Source organism: Sarcophilus harrisii, chromosome 2 (genome assembly GCF_902635505.1).
Source record: "Sarcophilus harrisii chromosome 2, mSarHar1.11, whole genome shotgun sequence".
Lineage (NCBI taxonomy): Eukaryota > Metazoa > Chordata > Mammalia > Dasyuromorphia > Dasyuridae > Sarcophilus > Sarcophilus harrisii.
In genome coordinates this window covers 433,446,928-433,466,272 of record NC_045427.1, presented here as the reverse complement: position 1 = coordinate 433,466,272, position 19,345 = coordinate 433,446,928, and the positions used below count along the sequence as shown (strand labels likewise).

Sequence of the window (19,345 nt, the reverse complement as noted above, 5' to 3'; positions counted from 1 at the left end):
GTAGTCCCATACATGTTAGATATGTTAAAGTATACTTTAAATATAATATATGTATACATATTTATACAGTTGTCATGCTACGCACAAGAAAAATTAGATTTAGAAAGAAGGTAAAAATAACCTGGGAAGAAAAACAAAAATGCAAGCAAACAATAACAGAAAGAGTGTAAGTGCTATGTTATGGTCCATACTCATTTCCCATTGTTATTTTTGCTGGGTGTAGCTGGTTCTGTTCATTACTGATCAATTGGAACTGATTTGAATCCTCTCCTTGTTGAAGAGAGTCACTTCCATCAGAATTGATCATCATATAGTATTATTGAAGTACATAGTGATCCTCTGGTGGTCCTGCTTGTTTCATTCAGCATCAGTTCATTTAATTCTCTCCAGGCCTTTCTGAAATCATCCTGCTGGTCATTTCTTACAGAACAATAATATTCCATAATATTCATATACCACAATTTATTCAGCCATTCTCCAATTGATGGGCATCTACTCAATTTCCAGTTTTTGTCCACTACGAAAAGGGCTAGTATGGACATTTTTTTGTGCATCTATTTTCAAAGATCCTTTCAGTGGCATGACCCACAAGCACTGTTTTCTGCTCTGGAAATGTGAGGAGCATCCCTGCCCCACTGTAGTTGTAACTTCTAATATGCTACAGCAACAGAGTTTTTCCTCAGTGCTAGTAGAAACTAATTATAAACTGATGCCTCTGGAAGCTGCCACCGCCACCCACACCCACTGCTGGTTTTCTAGTTTCCCAAGGTTCTCTCACCCTACTGACAAACCTTTCCTGCTGATCTCCTGTGTCGTCTTTGCTATCTGTGGATTGAGAGGTCTGGAAGCAGTGCTGATTCAGAGGCCTTAAGGATTGCTGCTTTGCTGACATGAGGTCCAACACTGCACCTGCATTGGACTCCTACCCTGGTGTGACAGACCTTTTATGTTCATCTTCCAAGTTGTCTTCAGCTGGAAAATTATTCTACTCTATATTTTTGTGTGTTCTGATAACTCTAAAATTTGTTTAGAGTCATTTGAAGGAATTGGTAAAGTTTGGAAAAGTGTTCAGTGAGTCCCTGCCTTTACTCTTGGCTCTGCCCATCCAAAGTTTGATATTTTAGAGTAATACTAACATAAGACTGATTTCCACTCATCTTAAATTACACCAGTCTTCTCAAATATGTTTTGAATAGCACCTTGGATTTTAGATTTTAGTGCAAGTTAGAAAGTCTTCAAGACATCTTTGGTCTGCTTAAAAAAAAAAATTACATAGGAAACAATTGTTTCCTTAGCAATTATGGAACCTTGACATAAGATAACATAGACATATTTTATTTAACCAAAGTTAGATTATGATGTTTCCTTGTGGCATAAGGGTGACTACAGGCTCTTGAAAACTATTCCAGCTAAGCAAGATGAAGTGTTGGCAGGTCTTACCAAAGAAGAAGTCTTTTTGAGTAGGAACTTTATTTGGGAAACTGCAAATATATTATCTAAGGAGAAGCTGAGCTCTGTTTGGGGAAGACAGATTTATCACTAGTGTGACTAATATGGCCCTAAATAGATTAAATTTTTGGCCAGAGTAGTTCACTAATAACATTTATTATATCAAAAAGAGATTGAAACCTGCAAATTCACTGACATACTCATGCTGAAGATATGTTTCTTTTTCTTTTTCTGAGGCAATTGGGGTTAAGTGACTTGCCCAGGGTCATACAGCTAAGAAATGTTAAATGTCTGAGGTCAGATTTGAACTCAAGTCCTCCTGATTTCAAGGCTGGTGCTCTATCCACTGCACCACTAACTGCCCCTGAAGATACGTTTCTAGGAAAACACTGGGCAAAAATAATCTTATGGGGACACCTCACAATTGGCTGACAACACAGTAGTATTTGACTACATAAGGATCATATTCACATCTCTTTTTACTGTACTCTACTCCATGTGACTGTCTAAGTAAAATTCCTAAAGCACAGGTTTAACAGAGTTATTCTCATGCTCAAGAGGCTCCAGTGACTCTCTGTTGCCAAGGCAAAACACTAATCTGCTGTTAACTTTCAAAATCCTTCATATTTTATCTCTAAGTTATTATCCTTTCAGGGTTTTTGCACATCACTCCCCAAGTACTCTCTACTGTAGCCTAAGTGGCTTGCTTACTGTAATCCTCACATATTTATATCAAGTCTTTGTGCATTTGTAAAATGTCCACCATATTTGGAACATTAGCCTTCTTCATCATGTCATTGTTGAATTCTTCCTTTCCTTTAAAGCCTAGCTCTGGTTGCTTTCTTTAGTAAAGTTCTGCTCTTCTCATTTGAAAGTGCATTCCCACTAGAAGTTGTTATTGTTCAGTCATTTCAGGAGTGTCTGACTCTTCATGATCCGATTTGAATCCGATTTGGGGTTTTCTTGGCAAAGATACTAGAGTGGATTGCCATTTCTTTCTCCAATTCATTTTGCAGATGAGGTAACTGAGGCAAATAGAGATAAATATGGCTTGCCATTTGTCACACTGTTAGTAAAAGAAATTGAATTTAAACTCAGATCTTCCTGATACCAGGCCCAATAGTCTGTGTACCACCTAGCTGACCATTTAGTATGTGCTTTGTTATTTGATTTTTTTTTTTTAACAAGGCAATTGTGACTTGCCCAGGGTCTCACAGCTAGTAAGTGTTAAGTGTCTGAGGCTAAATTTGAACCCAGGTCTTACTTTACTCCAGGGTTGGTGCTCTATATACTACCCTTTTGATTTTTGGTGGATGTGTTACTCCCCTTCAACAGCATGTACACAGGCCCCTTGAGGAGTGGGAGAATATTTACATTATCACATAGTTTTTATAAGTAGATGACTACAAACTCTTATCCAAATCATTTTACTCTTTTTAAGTCCAGGCATTTCATTCACTATATTGTCTTTCATTAAAAATAAAAGCTTAGGATTCAACTTTCTAAATTTTACTAAGCCAGATATCTGTTTTATGTAACATGAAACTGCAGGAATCTGAGTATATTCTAATTAAGTTTTTTTTTTTTTTTTAAATCTTGAAAGTAAAAAGTTGCAGAACTGGGATAAGTAAAAGGAAGAGTTTCACTCATGTTTATTTTCAGTATCTCATGATAGGGGTCTCAGGTCCTTAGTCTTGAATGATTTATATCATTAAATTGCCTTATATGATGTAGGCAGCCAAAATATAAGAGACGTGTTGAAAAAATATTTTAAGACTATATGTCTTAAAAGTTTTTTAAAAAATGAAAATTGAAGGGCAGAGCCAAAATGACAAAGAGAAAGCATTAGAAACTAGCTCTCCTCCTACACTTCTTTCTGATGGAACAAATGGAACAAACCTAATTCTGATTAGGCAAGCCAAGTGTAAGTCACAGTGAGTTATTTTTTTTACAGCTGAGAGTGTTAAGGGAGATAGAGGTTTTCAGACGTTAGAGAGGGGCTCTGGCCAGGATAACTAGTAACTGTGGTAGTGGTAGCAAGCATTCCAGAACCTAGCATCTGAGATAGGGAACCTAAAAGAAATTCCTGAACAAGTATAGTGTACAGGAACACATATCATCTGACAGCTCTGCTGCCAACCACTATTAATGGGTATGGAACCAGGAAAGAAATGGCTTTTTCTGGATATATAATAGGGAAGCAATCAGTAACTGCATGTCTCTGATCGCAGGAGCAGAGTGCAGTTATCATAGACCAAAGGGAGGAGGGAGTAAGCCATTTACTCATTCTGAAACTATAGACCCTCCTAGAAGATCAATAAGCTAACAAGCAGTTTAGTAAAACTTCCAAATATAAACAAGCTTCAGTTATTCCTTCCACATTTTTTCTTTCCCCTTCTTGGTTTCAGAAGAAATTTAAAATTAAATAAGAATTGCCCAGGAGGGAGGGGGAGCAAGGGTGGGGGAGGGAGTTTTGTGGAATTCATAGACAACATGTAAAGGTCAGCAGATAACATAGAACCTATGACAAAATAGTCAACCCAAAGTTTACAGTAAGTGTAAGCACTGCATAACAGAAAAAAGTCCAGACTTCTTTTTTGGCCAAAATATTTCATAAAGATTTTCCAATTCATGGGAGCATCATGATATAGAAGGGATAACTGTAGACCAGAACCTAGGTCAGGAACTTATAGAACACAAACTCTGGGAGCACTTAAAGCTTTCAGACTCCTAACTAGAGCTACGAAAATAAAAGAGACCAGACATTTCCTCACCTACCTCAGAAGTCTGCAGAGCACAAGCACTGACATAAATTCTAAAGTCAAAAAGTAGGAAGAATGAGCAAACAAAACTAGGACAGAAGAAAATGACTTGAAAAAATCTCTAAGTCTCAAAGATAATATTTAGATAAAAATCCAACAAAAAATTTTACAAGAATTAAAGGAGCTAAAAAAGTTTTTTAAATCATATAAGAGTAGTAGGGGGAAAAGATAGGAAAAACAAAGATATCAAAAGAGAATAAAGAGTTTGGAAAGAGGTACAAAATTTTAGAGAAGAAAATAACTTTGAAGATGATTATTCTCAGAGGTGGAGCCAAGATGAAGGAGCTCTCCTCCAAATAACTTTAAATAATGACTCTAAACAAATTTCAAGCATCAGAATCCACAAAAAGATGGAGTAAAACAATTTTTCAGATGACAATTTAAGAAGATCAACAGGAAAGATTTGGCTATACTAGCATAGTTTGTTCCTGGCAAACCAAAGGAAGTCCTTGGGAACCTCTGAATCCGTGGCAACAATGGCAATTTCCAGACCTCTCAGCCACAGACACCAATGATGACTTAGAAGATCAGCCAGAAAGGTTTGTCATACTAGGATGAGAATGGAATGCAATCTGGTGCAGCCTGCACCATTATAGCCCCAACCTCAACTAACTTGGAGCTAGCCTCGGGAGCCACTGAATCAGCAGCGGCTGTGGCAGCTTCCAGGTAACTCATCTCACAGGAGTCTTAACAGCTGGTTAGAAAGAAATATTACAGGAGTCTGGTTGCTAGCATTGAGATGCAGGACTCTATTGTTTTGCCCATACTCAGATTCAGGATGTAGTTCTGACTCAGAGTTCCAAGACGAGGAGGAAAGAGCCACTAGTACAGTAGAAGTTAATGCTATAGTGAAGTGGGGACCTTCTTCATAGTTTCAGAGCGCTTGTGGTAGCTTACAGACCAGAGCTCAAGCCAGGAGAATAGTAAACACACTTTTTCATGTAGCATACCACTTTGGAAGAACTGAAAACTTACACAGGCTTCTGAGAGGATCTCTGAAATAGCTCCACAAAACTCCTAAAGCTTAAAACGGTGAACCCTCCATCCTGGAAACAGAGTCCTAATTTAACAAAGTTAAAAGCTAAGTAATAGTCTGGGAAAATGAGCAAACAGAAAAAGATTCTGACCATAGAAAGTTATTATGGTACTTCAGAAGAAAATAAAGTCAAAGATCCTGCATCCAAAGCTTCCCAAAAAAAGAATTGGCCTCAGGCCATGGAAGAAATCAAAAGGGATTCTGAAAATCAAGTAAGAGAACAGGAAAAATTGGTAAGAGAAATGAGAATGATGCAAAAGGAAATACAAAAAGCAATGTGAAGAATACCTCAAAAAGCAAAATTTGCCGAAAGGGAAAGAAGAAAACTCACTGAGGAAAATAATTTCTTAAAAATTGAAACTAAGCAAATAAAAGCTAATGATTTTATGAGAAATCAAAGAAAAATCAAAAACTAAAGAATGAAAAAATAGAAAACAAAGAGAGATAACTCACTGGAAAAAACAAGTAATCTGAAAAATAGATCCAGGAGAGATAATTTTAAAATTATAGGTCTACCTAGACATCATCTTTCAAGAAATTACCAAGGAACACAATCCTGATATTCTAGAACCTAAGAGTAGAATGGAAATTGCAAAAAGAGCTTCCAAGATGAAAACTCCCAAGAATATTATAGTCAAAATTCCAGAACTCCCAGGTCAAGGAGAAAATATTGAAAGCATCCAAAAGAAACAATTCAAGTGTAATGGAGCCACAGGCAGGATAACACAAGATCTAGCAGCTTCTATATTAAAGGATTGGAGGGCTTGGAATATGACATTCTGGAAAGCAAAAAGAGCTAGCGTTACAACCAAGAATCGGCAAACCAGCAAAACTTGAGTATATCTACTTCAGGGGGAAAGAAGGCTAGCTCCAAGTTAGTTGAGGTTGGGGCTATAATGGTGCAACCTGCACCAGATTGCATTCCATTCTCATAAATGAAGTAGAAGTCTTTCACACATTCGTGATGAAAAAGACCAGAGCTGAGTAGGAATTTTTATTTTCAAATATGAGGCTCAGGAGAAGCATAAGGAAGTTATCAAGAAAGAGAAATCATAAAGGACTTAATGAATTTAATTACATTCCTACATGGGAAGATACTTGTAATTTTCTTATTTTGGCAGTTAGGAGTATATATAGATAGAGGATAACAGGTATAAGTTGAATATGAAGGGATGCTATCTTAAAAAAAATGAGAATAATATTGACAGAAAGGGAAAGGGAGAAATGGGATGATGAAACTTATCTGTCATAAATGAGGCAAGAAAAAGCTTTTACAGTGGAGGGGTGAGGTAAGGAGGGAAACTGAGAACCTTACTCTCATCAAAATTGGCTCAAAGAAAAAAAATACACATTCAGTATGGGTATAGAGATTTATCTCCCTTCAGGAAATTAGTAGGGGAAAAGGATACAAGAAATGTGAATGGTGATAGAAGGGAATGGAAAGAGAGCAGAATACTTTTGAGGAGGGACAGGATGAAAGGAGAGAGAGAATAGAATAAACAGGAGGGGGAGAGTACAGTTAGCAATAGTAATTGTGAAAAGAATTTTGAAGCAAGTTTTTCTGAGGAAGACTACTTTTTTCAAATGTATAGGGAACTGAGTCAAATTTATAAAAAATAAGAGCCATTCCCTAACAGATAAAGAAAAGATATAAACTATACCTAAAGGGATATAAAATCATGCTTATTAAGAACCAAGAATACATTGTACATAATAATAGCAAGAATGTGTGATGATCTACTCTGAAAGACTTCGTTCTTCTCAATGGTTCAGTGATCCAAAGCAATTTCAATAGACTTTGGACAGAAAATGCTCTGTATCCAGAAAAAGAACTAAGGAGACTGAATATAAATCAACACATGCTATGTTCACTTTTTCCAGGTTTTTTTTTTTAACTCTCCCATAATTTTTCCCTTTTAGTCCAATTTTTTTCTCCCAACATGATTCATAAAGCAATGTGTGTTAAAAATAAATTTTAAAAAATTAATCATGCTTATTCTTTGACCTAACAATATCACTACTAGGCATGAATCCCAAAATAAATTTTTTTTAAAAAAAGGAAAAGGATTTACACATACAAAAAATATTTATAGCCGCTTTTTTCTCAGGACAAAGAATTGGAAATTGAGGGGATGCCCATCAAGTGGGGAATGGCTGAATAAATTGCGGTATGTGATTATGATGGTATACTATTGTTCTGTAAGAAATGGTGATCAGGATGCTCTCAGGAAAACGTAGAAAGTCCTACGTGAGCTCATGCAAAATGAAATGTACCATATACAAAGTAATAGCAGTGTTATGGGATGATCTACTATGAATGATTGCTATTCTCAGTAAAACAATGATATAACATTACTCTGAAGGATTTGTGATGAAAAATGATATCCATACTCAGAGAAAGAACTGCTTGTGTCTGAATATAAATTGAAGCTTACTTTTTTTTCAGCTTTATTTTTCTTAATTTTTTTTGAGGGGGGACTGAAATTGATGTTTTCTTTTGCAACATGACTTAATGGAAATATTTCACATGTGCCTTCTCAGTGGGGGTTGAGATAGGGAGGGAAGAAGGGAGAAAATCTGGAATTCAGAGTTTTAAAAACAAATGTTTAAAAATTGTTAACATATAGTATAAAAATAGATATTAAAAGAAACATACAAATTTTTTTTTTAATAAAGCTGTTTTTTCTTTTTAAAAAAATGTTGAAAAACAGTTTGCTTCCCAAGATATCTTAGTTTATTCAGTAAGAGTAATTTTAAGGGGGTAAAAAGGAAAAGCAAACACATAATCACTGAACCTTATAGGAAAAAGGGAACTCAAGAGATGTCCTAGTACAATCTGCAGATGAAAACAGATCCTCTCTAAAACAGACTTGACCATGGCCATGCAGGCTTTGTTTGAAGAACGACAGTGAATGGAACTTACTCCTTTCTGAGGCAACCCCATTCTAATTTTGGATAACTAATTGTTAGAAAAAAAATTTTTTTCTACCAAATATAAATCTCTATTTTAGTGAATCTTTTATCTCTTATTCCTAGTTCCACCTTCTGAAGCTAAGAAAAATAAGTCTTACCTTTTCTACATGTCCGTACTTCAGATTATTTAAAGATAGGTTTTGTGTCCTTAATGGATCATCTCCTCTACACTGTCATTAGATCTTTCAATTAAATTCCATATGGTATGATCTCTAGGAGGCTCTGCGATATATCATTGCCCTTCCATGTGGCACCAGAACTGAACATAGAACTCAGTCTGATCAGGACCAGTTGAGACTATTAACTCCCAGTTGTGATTATACTTTGAGTATCTTAATGCAAATTAAGATTGTGTTTAAATTTTGGTTTTGTTTTGTTTTTTTTTTGTTTTGTTTGTTTGTTTTTTGATTGCCATATCACTCACCATTTCTATGTAGTCTACTATTCTGAGGGAAGGTGAAGTAAGGGGAAACATTTTTGCCTAGTTCTTCCAGAATACCTCTTCCACTACAACCTAAAAAATTTATTTCACCAAACCAAATTATCAGGAAAGCCAAGAAAAGGTATAATAGAGGAGATAGTTTAGATAGCAAACATCATTTGAACCTCACTCATCTGAACTGGTTCAAGAGGGAAGAAACAAAACTAGATGTGCATGCACGCACCAGCACAGAAATTTAAAATATAGAGAAATAAGAGGGAAAGGGGCTAAGAAGGAGGGGCATGGATGAAGAGGGGTGAATAAATCAAACAAGACAGTGATTAGAAACAAAACAGACTTTTAAGGTTAAATATAAGAGTATAGGATGGAGGGAAATATGTAACAATCATAATTGTGAATGGGAATGGGATAACTTCAATATTATGCTAAAAATCCTAGCTATAGCAGTAACACAAGAAAAAGATGTTGAAAAAATAAACATAAGCAATGGGGGGAAGCATACAGATGACATGATGGTCAATTTAGAGAACCCTAGAAAATCAAAAAACTAATTGAATCAATTAACTTCAGCAAGTTGCAGGATATAAAGCAAACCCATCCAAACAACAATATTTCTGTATATTACCAACTGCATTCAGTAGGAAGAATTGGAGATATTCTATTTAAATAATTACAGACAGCATTAAATAACTAGGAATCTATCTGCTAAGACACAGGAACTATATGAACTTAATTACAAAACACTCCTTCACCCAAAGACAGATTTAAATAATTGGAGAAATATTAATTGCTGGGTAGGCAGTTCCAGTGGGTAGGCTGAGCCAATGTAATAAAAATGACAGTATTCTCTAAATTATTTTACTTAGTACCATACCAAACCACCAAAGAAATACTAGGGAAAAAAATCATAACAAATTTCATTTGAAGAAACAAAAGGTTGAGAATATCAACAGATTGGAGTATGTGGAAGGAGGTGAAGGAAGAGAGCTAGCAATATTAGATCTCAAACTATACTCTAGAGCTATAGTCATCAAAACAATTTGATTCTAGGTCAGAAAAAGAAGTTAATGGAATAATTTAGTTGCATAATATACAGAAACACATGAACCCTATAACTTAGTGTTTCATAAATCCAGAGTTGTAGGATATAAAGTTAAATCCATACCTGAACAGTATAGTAACCTTAAATTTCTTCCCACATTAGTCCATTTTCTACTCAGCTGCCTAAATGTTTTTTCTGAAGTATAGATCTGACTATCATTCTATTCACTAAAAACTCCAGTAATCCTTTTTTTGTTTTAAATATCAAATAGAAAAACAACTGTTTGAGATTTGAAATCTTTACAACCTGATTCCTTCCCTGCTACCTTTCTAATCTTCAACTTCAGTTTCATACTCCATTTCACATACTCCATGATTTAGCATACCCATACCATCCTTCTTTCTGTTCTTTGTGCATGACATTCTATTTCCTGAATATCTGCTTTTTTACTCCAGATCTGAAATTCAATTCTTTCCCACCTCTGTCTCTTGGTTTCCCTGGCTTTTTTTTTTTTTTTTTTTTTTTTCAAGATTTGACTTAAATACATCTTTTCCTAGAGGCTTCCTCAGTCCACCCATCTTTTAGTGCCTCCCCTTTGAGATTACGTTTCATTTACATTGTTTATGTCTTTTATGTATCACATTTTTAGCATTGTCTTTTTTTTTTTATTTCAATAGTATTTTATTTTCCAAATATATGTAAAGATAACTTTAAACATTCATATTTATGATTGTGTTCCAAATGTTTCTCCCTCCCTCCTTTACCTCTCTCTCCCCAAGACAGCAGGCAATCTGATATAGGATAAACAGAGCATTGTCTTTCCTCCGTTAGAATATGAGCTCCTTGTGGACAAGGGACCAGGTTTTTTGCTTTTCTTTATATCCTTAGTAATTAGCACAATGCCTGCAACATAGTAAGTGCTTAATAAATTCTTGTTGACTAAGTCTTTTTTTACTAGTCAAGTCTTTTTCCCTTCCCTTGAATTCCTGTATCATATACTTTTATTTATCAGTTACTTGGCATGTGCTCTCCTTTTCTGTTCTTTTTTTTTCTAAAGTGTAAATTGTAAATGTATTCTTTTCCTACACTAGATTTCAAATCCTCTTTATGCATTGATAACTCCCCAATAGCTTGTATATAGGTATTTCCTGATGCATGCAAGTATTCTTGTGACTAAACAGATTTTTTTTAAAATTCTTTTTTATTTTTTTGCAAGACAATTGAGGTTAAGTGACTTGCCCAGGGGTCTGTGGCTCTCTTTGAACTCTGGTCTTCCTGGTTCCAGGTCTGGGGCTTTATCAAACACTGTGCCATCTAGCTGCCCCTACTCAAGACTTCTTGAAAGTAATATGTAAATATAAACCAGCTTTGCAAATAAGTTTTTAAAAAAATTCTTGTGATAGGCCCCTAAAATCTTTTATGGGTCTGTAATCCTTTTACTGCCCATCTAGTATCTTAAATACTAATAATTTTTCATTAAAGAAATGAAGTTTTCATTAAAATTTCTCATATTTTACCAGAGAAAATTTTAGTGGTTTTAGAAATTTAGGTTAACCCTTTTCTAAACCTTTTAGAAATAAGTATTAGTTTTATTTTTAACACATCTTTTTTTTTAAAAAAATGTTTTTGTTAGTGTTGTGTTTTATTTTTTCCAATCATTCCTGAAAAATACCACTCTCTACTTTTCCCAATTGTACTCTTTATAACGCAGAAAAAGTTGAACAAAATCAATACACACAAGTGACCATATCTGACAATTTCTACAGCATTCTACATGAAAGAAATCAACATATTTTTATTAGGTCTTTATTCTGTTCATATATCTATGTTCAATATCAGGGAAGATGCAAAATTAAAATAAAGCTAGGACTATATAGACTATATAGACTTTTGCATTGGACAGTAAATGATGACTGCAGTAGAAAAGAAAGGTCATAACTGTTGGGGCAGGAATTAAGGAATTTTACTAGTCAACTTGCAGAAATGAGGAAAGACATTGACCCAGACTGAGGTGATCCAACAAGGAAAGAAATTTTGATTTAGTTATTGGGAATTAATATTCAAATAAAGGGCAGGTCCCAGTTTGTTAATTATCTGTAAAGAACACATTTTTTCCTTTCCCTCCATTCCAAGGTCACATAATGAAGAGTAAATCCAAGATTAACACATGATTTTGAAAAATAATAGTTGGAGATTATATAGAAACTAATAATGATAATTGACATTTGTACAGCTTCCTTTTGGGGGAGGTAGTGTATAAGAAAATTAGGATACAAAGAGATCAAGTGATTTGCCTAGAACTAGGATTTGGATTCATATTTTCTTTCTGTTCATTAAGCCATAAATTTACCCAATTCTTAATTCCTTACCCAATATTAGAAAAAGAATTCTGAGAAAATATAGAATATTCTCCATAATGGGCTTTTCCCTTAATTTGTTTCTCATCTTCAATTCTAAATTGTTGTTCTATAGTTATATTAAGTTTTCCTATGACTTTTATTTCCATGTTAAATTGTATGTTCTGTGAATACAAAGATCTTAATTATTATTGTAATTTACTAGGGCCCAGCAGATTACTTTAGCACATAGCAAGTATTTCAGTGGTGTTAAATGAATGAATTATGAATTAGAAATCTTACCCTGTAGGTAAAAGGAAAAGAAAAAAAATTTTTTTTTTAATTCCCTTCAAAATTAAATCTTAACATGGTGATTTTTATTTATAATGATGGTTAAGCCCATAATATCAGGGATGCATGTCTGAAAAACTTAGTGATTAGGTCAGCTGGAAACACATCACATATTAACATAATAAATTGTCACAGAAACAATAGAAAACTAGGAATTAGAATGCATCTTTTGTAATTTAAGGATTGCTACTTGTCTTTGGTTGCATTGGTTGTGGTATGATTTTTATAGAAGGATGCCCTGCAGTGGTCTAGAAATCCATCTGTGCCTGAGGGAGAAGAGCTGGAGGATACAGCAGATGTAGAAAGCTGTGGATCCAATGAAGCCAGCACTGTGAGTGGTGATAATGATGGTAAGTAGCTTCAGCAAAATTATTATAAAGCTATGAAGAGCCTCTTTAGGGGCTGAAGTTCTACTTTTTCTTCTCCAGTATCTCTTGATGAAACCTCTTCCAATGCCTCCTGTTCTACAGAGTCTCAAGGTAGAACTATCTCTACTCCCAGGGAGACATACAGAGCTGCTTCACAGGTAGGAATGATTGGAGAATGGGGAGAAAATATGCAGTTGCAAGTCAAGGTTCCTAAGTATAGATTGAAGATTTTTGTACGTTTTATTGAAAAAAACAAAATAAAATTTTGTCTACTGATCTATAAATACTATGTTAAAAAGCATGTTGATATAATGAAATGATCATTGGACTTAGAAAATCTGACTTGGGCTGTGTGGTCTGGAACAAGGCACTTGAATTTCTTCAAGTCTTGATTCCCTTATCTTTCAAAAAAAAAAAAAAAGATACTATTTAGATCATCTGTGTCAGAAGTTAGTGGGACAATCAAGGGATATATGGATAGCAACCAAGAAATTCTATATAAATGCATGTCATTATTATGGGAGCATATAGAATAATGTAGCTAACAGACTAGAAAACAGGTATTTTATATTCTTTCCTGGGTAGATAGTTTTAGTATCTGGTTCCAGTAAATAATGGGAATTTGATTATTCTGATTGAAAAATCCCTGAGGATCTATGGAAGTAAAAAGGAGGACAGTACTTTAGGGTGTGTCGTAGTAATTTTTATTTCTCTTGGAACATAGACAAGCAAACCGAAGAAAAAGACTGGGGTGATGCTACCTCGAGTTGTCCTGACCCCTCTGAAAGTAAATGGTGCACACATGGAATCTGCATCAGGTATGTGCTCATTTCTTGCTTGGACAAAAGTCTTTCTAAACATCATCTACAATGTGGTGGGGAAAATGCTGGATTTATAATCATTATAACCTAGTCATATTGGACAAGTCACTTAATTATTGTGGATTTCAGATTCTCCTCACTTGTAACATGTAGAGGTGGGTCTAAGATGGTTTCCATTTGTCTCTGATCCAGTAATCTATGATCTATTCCTGTCTTTGTGAAACTTTAGGACAGGGATGAAACTTGAATCCATGCCATATAAAAACATTTGAAGGACCTGGCAGTCTTTAGACTGAAGAAAAGGCTTATTAATGGCATTGACTGCTGTCTTTTGGTTAACTAGACTATAGTTACGAATTAAATGTATTAGACTTGTCTCCAGAGGATAGATCTAGGACTGTAGTTTAGAGAGGGGCAGATTTTTAATCTGTATAAGGAAAAAATTTTTAATGATTAGAACTGTTTCAGAGTTTCAGGGCTACTTTACTTTAGGATGCAGCGAGTTCCTCTTTGGTGGCATTGAAGCAGAGAATAGATATCTTACTTGACATTTTTACTCATTTTTATAATCTGTTCAGAAGCAATAGCACAATAGTATAGTCATTCTTTTCATACTTTTCCAAGAAGTATTCAACAAGGCCACAGACAAGATTGTAGAGCATTTTAACTCCTCCTTAATACATTTTGACCAGTGATCTGATTTGCTCTTAGGATTTTCTGGACGGCATGCTGATGGAGAGAGCAGTAGCACATCTAGCAGCAGTTGTAGCTCCCTGGCTCTGTGTAGCACTGCCATTCGAAATCGGGTGGAAATTACCCGTGACCCTCCCCAGATTTTACGAGGTATCCGGAAACCAGCAACAGGTAATTTGTTAGAGATAGATTTATTTGCCTAAAAATACATCTATTTAATGTGTAATTGTATTTGAGAGCTTACAAGTCATAATTATTTACACCTGTAGGCCATGTATCTGTCTAATGTCATAATGTCAGTGCTGGATAAAACCTTTGAGTTTATGTTTTACAACGTTCTCATTTTTTTATAGAAGAAAAAAACCGAGGCCCAAAGGTTAAATATTGATTTTTTTTTCAAAACTGAAATTAGAATATGGATCTTCTACTTCCTCCTCATCTAGTGATCTTCCTACTATATTTTGCCTTCAGTGAAAAATTCCAAAATTGACTTTTTTTTTTGTCAGTGTCCACTTTCTTGAAGTTCTTATTCTTGTTGAGTTTGCTTACCTTCTTCTCAAGCTAATCAGCCATTTCACTCAATCTAGTCAGTAGAATAACATAAAGGAAATGCTGTATAAACGTGAGGTATAGTGCACTGTATTATTACTGTTTTTTAGTGATTATGTTGGATAGGAGGCTTTGTGATTTGTTGAGGCCTAATTTAGTGTCTTCTCATTAAGCATAATGTATTTTGTCAACAAGGCTATCAGATAGTAAGTTTGACTCTTTAATTTTAGGATAAAAATATCTCACATTTTGAAACGGAAATCCAGTTGTCCCCCTTGGCACATTCTCTCCATCACTCAAAACAAGTCCAGATACTAAAAGAAAGTGCTGCTTTGCTGCTGAATTGAGCCAGCATCAGGTTAATTGAACCTGGTGTTCATTCCTGGCTCTTCCATTTACTAGCTATGGTAAAATTACTTCCTTTTTAAAAATTTAACCTTAACTTTCTTATCTATACAATGGGAATAATAATACTTGTTCCACCCATCGCATTGGTTATAAAAGGATCTCTCTTTCATTTTCTCTCTCTTTTTCTCCCTCACCCCTTTCTCTCTACCTCCTTTTCTCCCTTATACCCTTCTTTTTTCTCTCCTCTCCCCTCTCTCTTTTAAAAGGAAAGAGAGAGCTTTGTAAGAGTTATTTACTCTTAGAACCCGTCAACAAATATTTATTAAGCACTTGCTAGGTTTCAGATACTGAGCACAAAATTTGAAAGGTTCTTGGCCTTAAGGAGTTTAGGTTTAGGTTCGTTATGAAGAAGCTCTCTCAGGCACTGGGGGTAAGACCACCCACCAGCCCTGGAGTTAGGCAGATCTGAGTTAAAATTTGCCCTCAGGCGCTTAATACTTCCTAGCTATGTGACCCCAGGCAAGTCACTTAATTCCATTTGCCTCACACACACAAAAAAAAGAAGCTGTCTCTAACTTCAACCTTTCTTTACTATTTTGGCAGTAATGGGGTCACAGTGGTTGTAAGGTTGAAGAAGGAACCCTACTTAACAGGAGGGTTTGCCTGTATGTACCCCAACTCCTTACTGTTGTGATCTGTGAGCTATAAAACACTTCCTCTACCTCCATAGCTTTACATTTCTTCCTGTCAAATTGTTCCTTAATTAGTCGAATTGCCTCACACAAATCCATCACTATGGATTTTATTTCCCCACCTCTATAAACTTGAGGGGGTTCAGCTAAATTTTTTCTGAGGTTCCTAATTCTGTGCTTTGACACATGCCTAGGAAGAGCTTTGTCTAGGTATATCTGTGGCATCTTGTCTAATTGCAACCTAAAAAAAAAAAAAAACACCTTTCATTTCTTCTAATACAAATTGTGTTCTGAATTCCACTTGTGCTGCTTGACCACTCTGGATTTTTCTCATTGTAAAATGAGGAAAGATGACAAGATATTCTGGGATTCTTTGTAACTGTGATCCTCCTGCAAGGCTTATTCCTAAACTTCTCTTTCCTCAAATGTGGTCTATCTAGTGAGTGTCATCTAATGACTGACCATGGACTTAGTTACTATCCTGTGGAATGGAGTTCTCCTTTGCTGTTGTTGGCCCAACACAATCTAGATCATATGCATGGTTTTGTCTTTGGTATTAATGTAGAACAAACTCAAGTGTCCTGCCCACAAACAACCCAGGAAAGATCTACTGAGGCAGAAGATCATTTATAGTGTAAATAAATTCTCTGGCCACTTAACTCAACACTGAACATAAATTGTCTATTTTTTAGTTGAAATACAGTTTTTCTTTGGAAAAGTGAAACATACACCATGCCTTGTTTTCTTTCTTGCTTCAAATATTGCAGGGCAAATGAAACGCAACAGAGGGGAAGAGATAGATTTTGAGACACCTGGTTCTATCCTTGTCAACACAAATCTTCGTGCCCTGATAAATTCTCGAACCTTCAATGCCCTTCCTTCACATTTCCAGCAACAACTTCTCTTCCTCCTGCCTGAGGTGGACAGACAGGTAGAGATGAATGACCCCTCCTTTGTCTCTCTGTCTGAGACTCTCTTCTTCTCTCTCATAAGTATCTTTTTCTGCATTGTTCCGTCTAGGTTGGGACAGATGGCCTAATGCGACTCAGCAGCAGTGCTCTGAATAATGAGTTTTTCACCCATGCGGCTCAGAGTTGGCGGGAACGCTTGGCTGATGGTGGGTAGATACCACCATCTTAAATAGCTTAAGAAGTGTTTGTTATAGGATTGTGTATAGTGTAATATTATTTTAATCCGAAGCCCAGATACTAATTTTTCTCCATTTCTTTCAATATTTTCTAGTAGTCTTTACTCAATACAAATGGATTGGTGGGGTGTTAATATGTTGCAAAGAATATAAAATTATGCTGGGTTTAAAATTGTCTCTTGCTTTATCATCGGGTATGTCATTATGTAACTTTTGTGTATATCTCTTATTCTTTCTGATTACTAATCATCTTATTCCAATCGTTGTTAAACAATAGAATTAATTTATATAAAAGACATAGTGTTGGTGTGGAAAATAAGACCTATTAATTCTGACTCCCCCTATACCTTAGTATAATCTGGTTTCTTAAATTATTAAACACTTTGACTGTATGAACATTAGGTCCTTTTCATTTATTGTTGTGGAGGAGGAGAAAAAGTTCTTGCTTTCATTTGACAAAACATACTGCTTGCTATTGAATGGGTGATTTCTCTGGGGAGGAGTGAGTTTCTTATGAAGCTGAACCTCCTCTCTAGAGGAGACTAGAAGAACATGAAGACTGACTACAGAAGGGATGAAGAACAGGAGTTTCCCCCCTCCCCCACTTGCCTGAGGGTATAGGCTTTCCGGGCTGAAAACATTTGGGTACCAGGAGAACAGCCAAGTGATGATGATGATAGCCCATTCATTAGGACAGTTTTGTCCCTCTACAGGTGAATTCACTCATGAGATGCAAGTCAGAATACGACAGGAAATGGAGAAAGAAAAGAAGATAGAACAATGGAAAGAAAAATTCTTTGAAGATTACTATGGACAAAAGTAAGCTCTTGGAGTTATTTACTTACTATTTTGATTCAAAGGAGAGCAAATTGGGTCTTAAAATGGCTTGCCTACACAAGTGTGCATATGCCCTTGCACATCCACAAGTAATATGAAATACTTGCGTGGGGTAGGCTAATAAATATCACAAATTCAGTCTTAAGAAACCTTATAGTATATGGGAACTACCTGGATTTGTGGGACACATAGAGTATTCCATGTTGTTTCTCTGTAGTAGACACTGCACATTCCCCATTTAATTTTGGCAGCTTTTACTACTTTGGCACTTGAGATTTGCCTTTTGACCCTTCTGAGCTAGTAAAGATTTTTCATAATGTGATCCATTTCAAAGATAGTTTAATTTATCTATGCTCAGGAAAATTACAAACTAGAAAAGACCTTTTTGGCCTATAACTTGCTTTTACATGGTTTTCATTTGTAGGTTGGGTTTGACCAGAGAAGAGGCCCTGCAGCAGAATTCTAGCCAGGAAGAAGCTGAACTCAAGGGTGGCATGTGCGTTCCAGGGGAAGCAGCGCGACCGCAACGTAGTCCTGCTACACGTCAGCGGGATGGCCACTTCAAGAAACGTTCTAGGCCAGACCTTCGCTGCAGAGCCAGAAGAAGTCTGTATAAGAAACATGAACCTGAACAAACAGAAACCACTAAAGAGACAACACCTGTGGTAGCGGATTCTTCCCTTTATAAAGAAGAAAAGGCTGAAACAGATTTGACAGAAGGAAGCGGTCCATGTCTGCCTGGTGTGTCCTCCGTGGAATTAAAACCAGATGTCCCAGAAACACCAATTGTGACCATGACTGCCAGGATCCAAAACAGTTCAGAGGTCCTGGCCTTAGCCTCTACTTCTCTCAGCAGAATTCCTAGCTTGCCCCAGGAGAATACTGACCAGGAGGCAAAGGACCAGAAACGGAAGTCCTTCGAGCAGGCAGCCGCTTCCTCCTTTCCCGAAAAGAAGCCCCGGCTTGAAGATCGTCAGTCCTTTCGTAACACAATTGAAAGTGTTCACCCCGAAAAGCCGCAGCCTACTAAAGAGGAGCCCAAAGTCCCGCCCATCCGGGTAAAGAGCTGTTTAGTAACTACTGAATTTCTGAAGGTTCTCAATCAAATTGACATTGACGGATGTGAGATGTGTAGGGTGTCATTTATAGGAAGTTAAGAGTTTGAGTACTAGATATGTTAGATAGTTTTGGGGCCAAGAATTTCTTTAAGCTGAATGTTGATCTTCTGCAATATAACTAAATCCTTGTTTTCTGCATTTTCTTGCCGGTTATGCAAACGTCCTTATAGCCATCCCTATACTTTGGGGCCCTTATATATAAGGGTCAAGTAAGGTTCATTCCTTCATCAACTTGGACCATTTTTTCCAAATTATCTTGATGTTTTATTGGTATTTCATCATCTTACTGTTAAATTTACTTGTTTTATAATTCAAATAATC

General features: G+C 35.9%; 1 protein-coding gene across 8 annotated transcripts in view; it reads left to right on the top strand.

The window, feature by feature from the left end:
- The window catches only part of ASXL1 (ASXL transcriptional regulator 1), a 63,429-nt gene that overhangs the window by 38,758 nt on the left and 5,326 nt on the right, over positions 1 to 19,345 (top strand). For 6 of the 8 annotated variants that reach the window (XM_031954103.1, XM_031954108.1, XM_031954109.1 and 3 more), the window contains 8 exons: positions 12,681 to 12,801; positions 12,880 to 12,977; positions 13,544 to 13,637; positions 14,352 to 14,504; positions 16,690 to 16,853; positions 16,943 to 17,039; positions 17,783 to 17,888; positions 18,331 to 18,964. In XM_031954103.1, the coding sequence (XP_031809963.1) occupies positions 12,681 to 12,801; positions 12,880 to 12,977; positions 13,544 to 13,637; positions 14,352 to 14,504; positions 16,690 to 16,853; positions 16,943 to 17,039; positions 17,783 to 17,888; positions 18,331 to 18,964 (1,467 nt within the window). Of the gene's footprint in view, positions 1 to 12,452; positions 12,493 to 12,680; positions 12,802 to 12,879; positions 12,978 to 13,543; positions 13,638 to 14,351; positions 14,505 to 16,689; positions 16,854 to 16,942; positions 17,040 to 17,782; positions 17,889 to 18,330; positions 18,965 to 19,345 lie in introns of those variants that run through there. The other 2 variants (XM_031954104.1, XM_031954111.1) reach the window with 2 other exon arrangements.